Genomic DNA, 13,402 nt, shown 5'->3' on the forward strand with positions numbered 1-13,402 from the left:
AGAAGCAATCGCTGGCTGCAAAAAATGAAAAAAATATGCAGTAGTCTCGTCATGATCACTTCTCTGATGCCAACAACAACAGTGATAATTCTTTACCTCTTTATAATATTTTCTTCTTCTTCTTCTAATCTTATGGCTATGGCGGCAGATTTACCCAATTTTAATAATAACATTAGCGCCGACCAGTCTGCTCTCCTATCCCTGAAATCCCACGTTACTTCCGACCCTTTTGACATCCTAAAAAATAACTGGACGGGGGACACTACTCATGACATCGTCTGCAGTTGGGTCGGAGTTACCTGCGGCCTCCGCCGTCGACGAGTCACCTCCCTGGACCTCAATGGCATGGGTTTGGTCGGCACAATTCCCCCGCAGATGGGTAATCTGTCGTTCCTCTTACGCCTTGATCTCTCCAACAATAGCTTCCACGGGACCCTGCCGGAGGGTATGTCTGGATTCCGGCGGCTGAAGTATTTCAGAGTCGCGTATAATGGTTTTGCCGGGAAAGTGCCGCAGTGGCTGGGAAACTGTACAGAGCTTGAACAAATCTATTTTCAGAATAATAGCTTCTCAGGTAAGTAAATGGAAATTTCATATTTCCGATCGATCGAATCTTCAAGAAAGATAAAAAGAATAATTATAAATATTTTGACCCATTTTGACTTGAGTTGAACTCGTGGTGAAAGGTAATAGCAAAATAAAAATTGCAATGAGCAATTAAAAGTTGTATACTTACTTACTGGGTATTGATTGTTAAAATGAGATGTCAGGAATTCCGGAAGAGATTGGGAAATTGCAGAAGCTGAAGGTGTTGAATTTAGAGGTTAATCAGCTGACGGGCACAATTCCGTTGTCTCTTTTCAACGTCTCGACCTTACAAGTTATTGGACTGTCCGACAATCACTTATCTGGCGAGCTTCCACCGGATTTGTGCCATTATCTTCCCGACCTGGAAGGCCTCTTCTTGTCTTTGAACCAATTGGAGGGACCAATCCCATCCTCCATCGGCAGATGCTCCAACCTTCGGGTTCTTTCTCTCTCGTCTAATAAATTCGTCGGCCAGATTCCCACGGAGATAGGAAACTTAACCAACCTTCAGGTCATCAGTATTATCACTAATAGTTTGACAGGTATTCATTGTACTGTTTCTTCTTTTTCATGCTAATAATATTATTTAATTATCCAAAACAATTTCCATAGGTCCAATTCCACGTGAGATAGGCAAACTTGTCAATTTGAAACAACTGAATCTCAAGCACAATGGCTTCACTGGACCTATTTCAAATGATATTTGGAATTCTTCCTTTCTCAATTATGTAGATCTTACTGACAACAACTTGACGGGTACTTACAGATTTAATTTTTTGCTATTTTTACATTGAAGTCTAACTCCATTCATATCTTATTAACTAACAAACATGAAACATGACAGGTGCTATTCCAGAGGAACTTGGCAATCTTCATAATTTAGAGAGATTGCTATTGAATATAAATAAACTAACTGGTTCTATACCTGAATCAATATTCAACTCTTCCAAATTGTATGCACTTTCATTGGTCAACAACAAGCTTTCTGGCAATCTCTCACCAAATTTAGGCCTTTCGTCCCCCAATCTTAAACAATTATATTTGGACATTAATCAGTTCAGTGGTGTCATCCCAAACTCCATCTCCAATGCTTCAAATCTCATGTTTCTAGATCTCTCTAGAAATCAGTTCAGCGGTCCAATTCCTAGCTCACTCGGTGATTTGAGGCTACTTCAACATCTAAACTTGCAGGAGAACAAATTTACTGGTGACCCTTCTTCTCACGAGTTGAAATTCCTGGTGTCTTTGACAAAATGTAGGTATTTAACAATTCTATCGATATCCGAAAATCCTCTAAATGGAATCCTCCCATCTTCCATTGGCAATCTCTCCACGTCTCTCCAAGGATTTTATTTCTATAATTCTGGAATTAAGGGCCACATCCCTCCAGAAATTGGTAACTTAACAGGATTGAAGGCTTTATCTTTTTACAACAACGAGCTGAACGGCTCACTTCCGGAGACTCTCAAAGAACTAAGGAACCTCCAAGGCTTCAGTGCCTATAATAACGATTTACAAGGACCCGTTCCCAGTTGGCTCTGTGACTTAGGGGCATTAAGCTTTATACTCTTACATGAAAATGAGTTTTCTGGCACGTTGCCGTCTTGTTTGGCAAATATTAGCTCTCTTAGGCAATTCTATGTATCTTCAAATAGACTAGTTTCCGACATTCCTTCAAGCATTTTTAGTCTTCCCGACCTTTTGGAGCTTGGTTTGTCAAATAATTCTTTCAGCGGGCATCTGTCCCCTGATATTGGGAACCTAAAGGCTGCTGTAATTATAGACATATCATATAACAAACTCTTGGGAGAATTGCCGGCCACAATTGGAGGCCTAACGAACTTGATTAATCTTTCTTTATCAGATAACAAATTCCAAGGACCTATTCCCGAGTCACTTGGCAAGATGCTGAGTTTGGAAAACCTAGATCTATCCGAAAACGAACTTTCAGGTGCTATTCCCAAATCTCTGGAGGCGCTAGTTTATCTCAAGTCCTTTAATGTTTCTTTCAATCACTTGAGAGGAGAAATTCCTTCAAAAGGGCCTTTCCTAAACTTCAGTAATGAGTCGTTTATGGGCAATGAGGCCTTATGCGGATCTCCCATCCTGCAACTGCAATACCCCTCATGTTCTCGGAAGAAAAAACAGACCCATCTTATTATTCTATACGTTCTATTGCCAATTGGCGTGGTGGTGGTGTTGTTTATCGTTTTCTTAGTAATGCTTAGAACACGGTCTCAACGGTCAAAGAAAAAGATTGATCAGCAAGGCAGTCTCCCCTCACCTCTAAAGCCTCTTGAAAGGATATCCTACGATAACCTGTTTCGTGCCACCGAAGGATTCAGTCACAGCAACTTGATCGGAGTTGGCGGGTATTCTTCTGTGTATAAAGGGCTGCGCAGAGACGGAACCACCATAGCTGTAAAGGTATTCGACCTGAGGGTGGAAGGCGGTTTTAAGAGCTTTGATACCGAATGCGAGGTGTTGAAAAGCATTCAACACCGAAATATTGTGGGAGTGTTGACTAGTTGTTCTAGACCCGATTTCAAGGCACTCGTGTTGGAATACATGCCTAATGGGAGTCTTGATAAGTGGTTGTACTCTCACAACTATTTCTTGGACACGTTAAAGAGACTAGATATAATGATCGATGTGGCTTGTGCTTTGGAATATCTGCATTACGGGTTTATAAGTCCGTTGGCACACTGTGATTTGAAGCCTGGGAATGTTCTTCTCGACCAAGACATGGTAGGTCACATAAGTGACTTTGGCATTTCTAAGCTTTTAAGTGTAGATGATAGTATTGCTCAAACCGGGACACTGGCTACAATTGGATATATTGCCCCAGGTAGGTAATGACTCATCTTTCGGTAATGTGATTTGAATGTTTTAGCTTATTATATTTGGTTTGATTGTGTAGAATATGGGAGGGGAGGTTTGGTTTCCATAAAATGTGATGTGTACAGCTATGGAATCATGCTTATGGAAACATTTACAAGAACAAGGCCAACAGATGAGAGGTTTGATGAGGAGGAAGGGGGAGGATTAAGTTTGAAGAAATGGGTGAAGGATTCTTCAGTAGAGGAGATAATAGATGCCAATTTGGTGAGGATGGAGGGAAAGAACATAAATGGTAATCTGGAATGTGTATCAGCCATTATGGATTTGGCTTTGGCTTGCTCTGCTGAATCTCCTGGAGAGAGGGTTGACATCAAACTGGCCCTGATGACTCTGAGGAGGATCAGACTGATGTTTATTGGGTAACATTATGTAATATGATCCAACACTTTGATGAATTATGGTCTGAAAATAAAAAATCGAGCATAATATATGTCATGCTAATGTCTTTTTTTCAAGGTACCTATTTATGTAAGAGCTTTCTCTAGTGCTTATTGTAAATGTGGTGAAAGTGTATCCAATTTGGGCAATTAGGAAAGAAAATGCCAGAACTATTTGAAGATTCATAGGATGTCCTAAGTAATTCATGTTCTTCTAATGTTCTAATTTGATAAATTGTAAATCTTTGTTCTGCATCTGCATTTTTAGACCATAAAATAATGTTTTGCAAGGTAATTAATCTTCAAACATTTTTGTTCATTGTATATTTTTTACATAATGGAGGAGACTGAGGTTTATGTGGATTTGTGAAGTCTCCCTTATATTAAAAGACTCTTTTCAACAATTGAAAAAGTTGAAAGATAGTCATAACAATTTACAAACTGATTTAATTGAAAAATTGGAAAAAATACTCATAACTCTCAGTGGTAATGATAAAATGTAAGTCCAAAATTGACCCAAAGTAAACTTGGTAATAACTTGGCTTTTTGAGCATATAGTATCAACATATATACAAGTAAATTGATGCTTTTCCAGAAAATGGTGACTAGTCATGATATGCTTTTTTCAGAGATGTAATTGTTGACTTGAGACTTAACTAAGAAGAAGGTACATGAATTTTTTTTAAGGTCCTTATTCTAATTCAGCCAAGAATACTAAAATTGTAAGTGTAAACCTTTTTTTTTTGTTTTCGCTCTGGTCGTTTATCGATTTAAATCTTAAAATAATTTTATATATTGTCTTTAAGAGCGGTTCGTACCTTGCAATTGGTCTGAGTCTCATTCTTTACTTTCCGCTCGAATGCTCTCGCGGTAGGAGACGAGAAATGTTAATGGTAAGCTCTACCCGAATACTTTTAGATACATGTTTTAGTCGATCACTTTGCTAAATTTCGTAGCTTATCTTTCTCTTAAATCTCGTAAAACAAAGCGAGAAAATGACCCTCTCGTAAGTTGTCTCGTCTTAAATTGAGATAAGATTAAAAAAAAAATAGCAATAGTCAAACATACTTTTGATTCTTTTTAAGAGTAATCACTTAGTATTTTTTTAGAAACGAAGAAAGAAAAAATTCAAGAAATCTTTTGGGCTCGCTGTTTGGTTACGTGTCGAAAAATCATTGATATTGTACCACATGCACGTCCAAATGAACTGTTCATACTCCGAATTTTTATTTTCACTTGACATTTAGATATTTTATTTTGTTTCAATTTAAATTAAAATCTCACCTTGTTTCTCTTCTAAAAGATTATATCTACATCTTAATATAAGATCTAAAGTGAACATGTTCTTTTCGTTTCTAAAATACATCTATATTATGTCATAATCTAAGTAAATAAAATTTTCTATTAAGTTTAACCGAGTTACCTTCATCGTAGATAACATATAGGGACCGAAAAGCGATCAATGATTCAGGTAAAAAATTGTTTAAACTTGCAATGTGTCCAAAAATTGAAGTTATTAGATAAAAATTTCAGAAATAATTTGAGAGTCGTCCTACAACTTACCCCTCTAACACAAATTATGAATACTACAAGTTAGGAAAAAAAAAAAGGTAAAATGACCAAATTAGCCCTAAACATAATTTCGAGTTTCATAAGATGTAAAAAATTATTCAGAGTCGTTTTCTTTTTTTTTTGTTAGATTTTTTTAAAATGCTCAAGGCTTCCTTAGACTGAAAATGAATTAAAATATTATTCTGCCAAAACCAGAAAACAAACCAGCCTTTAGCTGCTGAACCAGGTCAGCCGATGAAGTGTGAACAGCGGCTATGCTGAACCGGATCGGTTATCCCCATGAAATCAACGAAATCAAATTCCAAAACTGTCTTCTTCAACTTCTTCCTTTGAATTTTTTTAACATATTCTAATCGACTTAGACTCATCTTTTCTGTTATAATATAAGAGAAAATATATCTGCAAGAACTTTAAGTGAATCAATAAAGTTTGTTTGATGCTAGTGTTTTTTTTAAATAAAACTTATTTTATTGATTTATTTTGTAGCTGAAGTTGCAACAAAATGGTTAAAATTCATAAAAAAAAAAATTAAATCAAGTTTTGACATAATTTATAAAAAAAACATATAACCTCATCCATTACAGATTTACAATGAAACATCAAAATAACTAACAAATTAACATATGTGGCCAATATGAACTATTAGAGATTGAGTGGGACATCAAATAAACGAAAGATTTTTAATGACTTTGGAGTGTTGACTGGGGAAGGAAGAAAGAAAACTGCATCATGTACTTACAAAAATAAATAGACCCTACATTTGAAATTTGTTTCATTTTATTTATTTGAGAATTTTTAACTGAGTTTATATTAAAAAACTTGATTGATAATTTAATGGGAAGAATGTCAATTTTATTTATAAAGTTGGAGGGAGGTGTCAAATTTATTTACAAAGTTGTAAAATTTTATTTATGTATATAAACTTGTCAAAATGTGTCAAAATTATTTAACACAACGGAATGTCTCAAACGGCGTTAAGTTTTTATCCACGTGGATATTTATTTTTTTATATTTTTTTAACCTATTTTTTACATTTCAAACAGACCTTCTTTTTCTATTTAATATATAAAATTAAATAAATAAAATTTTCCTTTTACCTACCATCATCTTCATCCCCTCTCTTCACTAGCAGGCAGCCCACCATCATCTTCATCCTCTCTCTCTTTCACAGCCTCCGCAACCAATCTATTCACATTCAAGAACTCAACAAATCGAATCTCAATCTCCAAAGGATGTCGCAAGCTGTTTTTGCTATTCCTTTTTTAACTAGATCATTCATAGACTTTGATATTACTGTTAGGCCTGATAATACAGACTTGTTTCGCGATCTAATCATCGAATGGACCAGTTTCGATCAAACAATATAATATCTGTAATAAACCTTGTTTATTTGCGATTGAACTCTGTGATTGAGGATCTAACTAAATGAGTTTAAAAACCCTAGCTGAAGCGATCTTGGAACTAGTTTTTCCTTCACGAAAAACAATCAGAAACAATGACAAACAAGTGACATATCACATTTAACTTATCAAAATCTCAATTTTATTTTTCAAAATTCTAACCATCCGCCAAAAACTTATTGTTCTAATCCCCAGTTGCAGGCAAATTATTCAAATGAAATCCAGGATTTCTAGTTTCATGTTTCGCATTAAATATATATAACCTATTACTTTAACATCAATTGAGAAGAACATAGGGTGAAATTAGGAGAGAGAAGACAAAGTGGATTTTAGAAATGGTGGATGAGATTTTGGAGATTAAGATTTAAATGAGAAGAATATGAATCGGGTGAAGGATGAGAGAGAATGAAATTATTATTTATTTATTTATTAAATGTAATGAAAAAGTCTATTTGAAATAAAAAAAAATAAGTTAAAACAAAATATAAAATAAATATGCACATGGATAAAAAATTAACTCCGTTTGAAACATTCCGTTATGTCAAATAATTTTGACACATTTTGACAAATTTGTATACATAAATAGAATTTTACAACTTTTTAAATAAATTTGACACCTCCCTCCAATTTTATAAATAAAATTGACATTCTTTCCATAATTTAATCTAATTTGTCTGGAATGAATAAATATATATACTTTTTTAAACTTAATTTTTTCTCCGTCACTTTACAGTTAATTTTTTTTCTCTCTCTCTATTTGATAGATTATTTTAAATTAACATTAAAATACAAATCTTAAATAAAAATATATAAGTTTTATTATAGTTATATATAATTATTAAAATTTTATTTTAATTTACTAAATATATTGAAATTGGGATTGAGTATATTAAAGAATGTATTGAATTTTAAGAAATGTACACATATATAGATAAGATATTTTTATTGATAATTTAAATTATATTATTGCTGAATTATTTATTATTTAATAAAAAAATATTAAAAAATTGTAATGGTCAATATTTTTAAATTCTATAAATATATTATTAAGCATATCTCTATATATAATAATGATATTTAATTTTTAAAGTGTCCGGATTGTCGGATCGAGAGCTGTGGTTAATTTGGATATATGTGAGAGTAAATAGATATTTGGGTCGGATTGTGGGTTGACGCGCCCATAAAATTTTTATGGTAATATTTTTTTTACGATTTTTTATATTATTGGAGATACATACTAGTTAAACTAAGTTCACTAATATCAAAAACATTCACAAATGTTTACTTTATTTCTCTTTATATATTTATTTTTTATTTATAATTTAATATATATATATATATATATTGAATATAAATTATTTTATTTTTTTAATAATAATTCATATATTAAAAATGGTAAAAATTATTTAAGCACAACAACTAAACATGACATGAAAAAAAAAGAAAAAAAAATTAATTATTCATAGTTTAGCGAACTCGTACGTTATAAAAAAGGACGAGTAAATTCCCGAACGACTCTAAAGTCTTTTCAGAATGAATTTCAAAAATAATAAATGATAAACATAGAACGACTAAATAATTAAAAATTAGATGATTTATTTATAGCCAAATAATACAAATTAAAAATAATCATGTGATAACTCAAGTATATATGTGTCCTATTATTATATTATGTACATCAAATTCAAATTTCTCAATAATTATAAACAACAATTATAAACAATTCATAGGAAATATTAATATACTCCACAAAAAGACACTCATAAATAATATAAAAAAAATTTGTTACGATTCAACTTTCTATATTATATATTATTTGTCGTTAATTAATTATGTTTAGATTTTTCTTGAAAGAAAAATGTCGTCAGTCAACCCCGCGAGTCAACCGATACATCAGCATCAGCCAGCCAGCAGGACGAAAAAGAAAAGTGATGGTCCTGAATTTGAGAACTAAAAATGATGACCATGCTTTCAGAAAGAAATTCAGACGGTAACAAATAGGACTTCGATTATCGAAGTGTGAAAAAATATATATGAAAGTGAATAGAAAATTTGAGAATGAAAAACAAACTGAAATGATAATCTGTCTATTGAAATTGATGTAAATAAAAACACGATTACAATCCTTAAATAAAATAAAGCATAACTAAGACATTAAACAAAAGACATGAAGAGTCTCGTTACTAGATAAGATCGAGAGTTTTGGACAATCCAAGAGTCTCTCTTTAATAACTAAAGACTCCTTAATTATTATTATTATTATTACTTTAATTTTAACACAGACTTCCTACGAAAAGAGTAGTAAGAAGAATTTGGTTGGCTTTTGAAATTTCAAAGTTCAAACGGAGAAAATCCAAAATTCGCACCCAATTCTTTATTTATAGTTTTAGGATAAGAATGAGCAGTGACAGCCATTTTAGAGAATGAAACTAGCGAGCTATTTTAAGCTTAGTGGACACTCAATATATAAAGAAGAATTAGCTGGCAACACAACAACATGAAGAAAATATGCAGCAGTCTCATGATCACGATCACCTCTCTGATGGCGGCAGTGATTCTCCACCACCTCATTATAATTTCTTCATTTTCTAATTCTATTTCTATGGCCGCAGCAGCAGCCGCCATACCCAATTTTAATAATAATAATAATAATAATATTGGCGCCGACCAGTCCGCTCTCCTCGCCCTGAAATCCCACGTCACTTCCGACCCCTTTCACATCCTCGAAAATAACTGGACGGGTGGCACTACTCATGACGTGGTCTGCAGTTGGGTCGGAGTTACCTGCGGCCTCCGCCATCGACGAGTCACCTCCCTGGACCTCAATAGCATGGGTCTCGTCGGCACCATCCCCCCGCAAATGGGTAATCTGACGTTCCTCCTACGCCTCGATCTCTCCAACAATAGCTTCCACGGGACCCTGCCCGAGGAGATGGCCCGGCTCCGGCGACTGAAGTATGTCAGCGTCGCCTATAATGGTTTTGCCGAGAAAGTACCGCTGTGGCTGGGAAACTGTACGGATATTGAACAAGTCTTATTTCAGAATAATAGCTTCTCAGGTAAATAAAAGGAAATTTCATATTTCCGATCGATCGATCGATCGATCTTCAAGAATGATAAGAAGAATAATTATAAATATTTTGACTTGAGTTGAACTTGTGGTGAAAGTTAATAGCAAAATAAAAATTGCAATGAGTTTTTAATTAAATTAAATGAAGTAATTAAAAGTTGTATACTTACTTACTTACTTACTGGGTACTAATTGTGGTCTGCTCGTGAACAGGATTAATTCCGCAAGAGATTGGGAAATTGCAGAAGCTGAAGGTGTTGAATATAGGGCATAATCAACTGACGGGTTCAATTCCGTTGTCTCTCTTCAACGTCTCGACCTTACAAGCTATTATACTGAATGATAATGACCTGTCTGGCGAGCTTCCTGCAGATTTCTGCCACTATCTTCCCGACCTGGAAAACCTCTTCTTGTCTTTGAACCAGTTAGAGGGACCAATCCCGTCCTCCATAGGCAGTTGCTCCAAGCTTTTGCTACTTCGTCTCTCGCGCAATTTATTCGTCGGCCAGATTCCCGACACAATAGGAAACTTGACCAACCTTCAGGTTATCAGTATTAGCTCTAATAGTTTGACAGGTACTACTCATCTTACTGTTTCTTCTTTTTCATCCTAATAATTATTATTATTTAAATTAATTATCTTAAATAATTTCCATAGGTCCAATTCCACATGAGATGAGACAACTTGTCAATTTGGAACAACTGAATCTTTGGCGCAATGGTCTCACTGGACCTATTCCAAATGATATTTGGAATTCTTACTCTCTCTATTATGTAGATCTTAGTGAGAATAACTTGACCGGTACAAACAAATTATATCCCCCATTTAGTTTTGTTATTTTTACTTTCAAGTCTTAACAAACAAACAAACACTGCAGGTGCTATCCCGGAGGAACTTGGCAGGCTTCATAATTTAGAGACATTGCAAATGGATACTAATAAACTAACTGGTTCTATTCCTCAATCAATATTCAACTCCTCCAAATTGCTTACACTTTCATTTGCCAGCAACCAACTTTCTGGTGGCAATCTGCCACCAAATTTAGGCCTTTCTGCCCCCAATCTTGAAGAGATATATTTGGGCGGAAATCAGTTCAATGGTGTCATCCCAAACTCCATCTCCAATGCTTCAAATCTGATGATTCTAGATCTATCTGAAAATCAGTTCAGCGGTCCAATTCCTAGCTCACTTGGAGATTTGAGGCTACTTCAACTTTTACTCTTGCATGATAACAACTTTACTGGAGACCCTTCTTCTCCCGGGTTAAAATTCCTAGTGTCTTTGACAAACTGTAGGAATTTAATTACTCTATCGATAGGCATAAATCCTCTCAATGGAATCCTCCCATCTTCCATTGGCAACCTCTCCACGTCTCTCAAAACCTTTTATTTCTATGATTCGGGAATTATGGGCAAGATCCCTCCAGAAATTGGTAACTTAACCAGATTAGAGTCTTTATCTTTTTCCAACAACAAGCTTACAGGTTCACTTCCGGAGACTCTACAGGAACTAAGAAACCTCCAAGGCTTGAGAGCCGATAAAAACAGGTTACAAGGATCCATCCCCAATTGGATTTGTGATTTATGGCAGTTAAGTTTACTACAGTTAGCTGACAACGACTTTTCTGGCCCGTTGCCGGCTTGTTTGGCAAATATTAGCTCTCTTAGGCAATTCTATGTATATTCAAATAGACTAGTTTCCGACATTCCTTCAGACATTTTTAGTCTTGCCGACCTTTTGGTGCTTGATCTCTCAAACAATTCATTTAATGGGCATCTGTCCCCTGATATTGGGAACCTAAAAGCTGCTATAACTATAGACTTATCCTATAACAAACTTTCGGGCGAATTGCCGGACACAATTGAAGGCCTAACGAACTTGATTAATCTTTATTTATCATATAACAAATTCCAAGGACTTATTCCGGAGTCACTTGGTAAGATGCTGAGTTTGGAAAACCTAGATCTATCCGAAAACGAACTTTCAGGTGCTATTCCCAAATCTGTGGAGGCGCTTGTTTATCTCAAGTCCTTTAATGTTTCTTTCAATCACTTGAGAGGAGAAATTCCTTCAAAAGGGCCTTTCCTAAACTTCAGTAATGCGTCGTTTATGGGAAATGAAGCATTATGCGGATCTTCCATCCTGCAACTTCAATACCCTCCATGCCCGACCAGTTCTCCTCGGAAGAAAAAACACACACATCTTATTATTCTATACATTCTATTGCCAATTGGGGTGGTGGTGGTGTTGTTTATCGTTTTCTTAGTAGTGCTTAGAACACGGTCTCAATGGTCAAAGAAAAAGACTGATCAGCAAGGTGGTCTCCCATCACCTCTAAAGCCTTTCGAAAGGATATCGTACGATAACCTGTTTCGTGCCACCGAAGGATTCAGTCACAGCAACTTGATCGGAGTTGGCGGGTATTCTTCTGTGTATAAAGGGCTGCACAGGGACGGAACCACTATAGCTGTAAAGGTATTCGACCTGAAGGTGGAAGGGGGTTTTAAGAGCTTTGATACCGAATGCGAGGTGTTGAAAAGCATTCAACACCGAAATATTGTGGGAGTGTTGACTAGTTGTTCTAGACCCGATTTCAAGGCACTTGTGTTGGAATACATGCCTAATGGGAGTCTTGATAAGTGGCTGTACTCTCACAACTATTTCTTGGATACGTTGAAGAGACTTGATATAATGATCGATGTGGCTTGTGCTTTGGAATATCTGCATTACGGGTTTATAAGTCCTTTGGCACACTGTGATTTGAAGCCGGGGAATGTTCTTCTCGACCAAGACATGGTTGGTCATGTGAGCGACTTTGGCATTTCTAAGCTTTTAAGTGGGGATGATAGTATTGCTCAAACCAGGACACTGGCTACAATCGGATATATTGCTCCAGGTAGGTAATATGACTAATCTTTTGGTAATGTGATTTGAATGTTTTAGCTTATTATATTTGGTTTGATTGTGTGTAGAATATGGGAGGGAAGGTTTGGTTTCCATAAAATGCGATGTGTACAGCTATGGAATCATGCTAATGGAAACATTCACAAGAACCAGGCCAACAGATGAGAGGTTTGATGAGGATGAAAGGGAGGGAGGGTTAAGTTTGAAGAAGTGGGTGAAGGATTCTTCGGTAGAGGAGATAATAGATGCCAATTTGGTGAGGATGGAGGAAAAGAACATAAATGGTAATCTCAAATGTGTATCAGCCATCATGGATTTGGCTTTGGCTTGCTCTGCTGAATCTCCCGGAGAGAGGGTCGACATCAAATTGGTCCTGACGACTCTGAGGAAGATCAGGCTGATGTTTCTTGGCTAAATCTGAACATTAAACTTTGATGAGAGATTGATGGATGTGTGAGTTCAATTAATAACACTATTTAAGTCATGTTTCAATATTTCCTTCTTTTTTTTCGTGTAAAATGTCTTCTAAGATTTATTATGAATATTGTATTGTATGTTTTTATTAAAAATCGTAATTATACAAAATTAC

General features: G+C 35.2%; 2 protein-coding genes across 4 annotated transcripts; both read left to right on the plus strand.

Annotated features, from left to right (window-relative positions):
* LOC124915206 (receptor kinase-like protein Xa21) lies at positions 1-4,091 on the plus strand. Of its 3 annotated transcripts, XM_047455880.1 has the most exons (6): positions 1-574; positions 669-686; positions 771-1,130; positions 1,201-1,344; positions 1,433-3,436; positions 3,509-4,091. In XM_047455880.1, exons 1-6 carry the CDS (start codon positions 25-27, stop codon positions 3,850-3,852), a joined length of 3,420 nt encoding a protein of 1,139 aa, XP_047311836.1. In that variant the 5' UTR covers positions 1-24; the 3' UTR covers positions 3,853-4,091. The 3 variants fall into 3 exon arrangements, with proteins under 3 accessions (XP_047311836.1, XP_047311837.1, XP_047311838.1); XM_047455881.1 differs by lacking the exon at positions 669-686; XM_047455882.1 differs by lacking the exon at positions 669-686 and having other exon boundaries at positions 342-574; positions 764-1,130.
* A 5,107-nt stretch (positions 4,092-9,198) lies between these two features.
* Positions 9,199-13,402, plus strand: LOC124913803 (probable LRR receptor-like serine/threonine-protein kinase At3g47570). Its single transcript, XM_047454218.1, has 5 exons — positions 9,199-9,897; positions 10,122-10,484; positions 10,567-10,710; positions 10,787-12,805; positions 12,882-13,402. The coding sequence occupies exons 1-5, from the start codon at positions 9,336-9,338 to the stop codon at positions 13,226-13,228; spliced, it is 3,435 nt and encodes a 1,144-aa protein (XP_047310174.1). The 5' UTR covers positions 9,199-9,335; the 3' UTR covers positions 13,229-13,402.

Source organism: Impatiens glandulifera, chromosome 9 (genome assembly GCF_907164915.1).
Source record: "Impatiens glandulifera chromosome 9, dImpGla2.1, whole genome shotgun sequence".
NCBI classification, from domain to species: domain Eukaryota; kingdom Viridiplantae; phylum Streptophyta; class Magnoliopsida; order Ericales; family Balsaminaceae; genus Impatiens; species Impatiens glandulifera.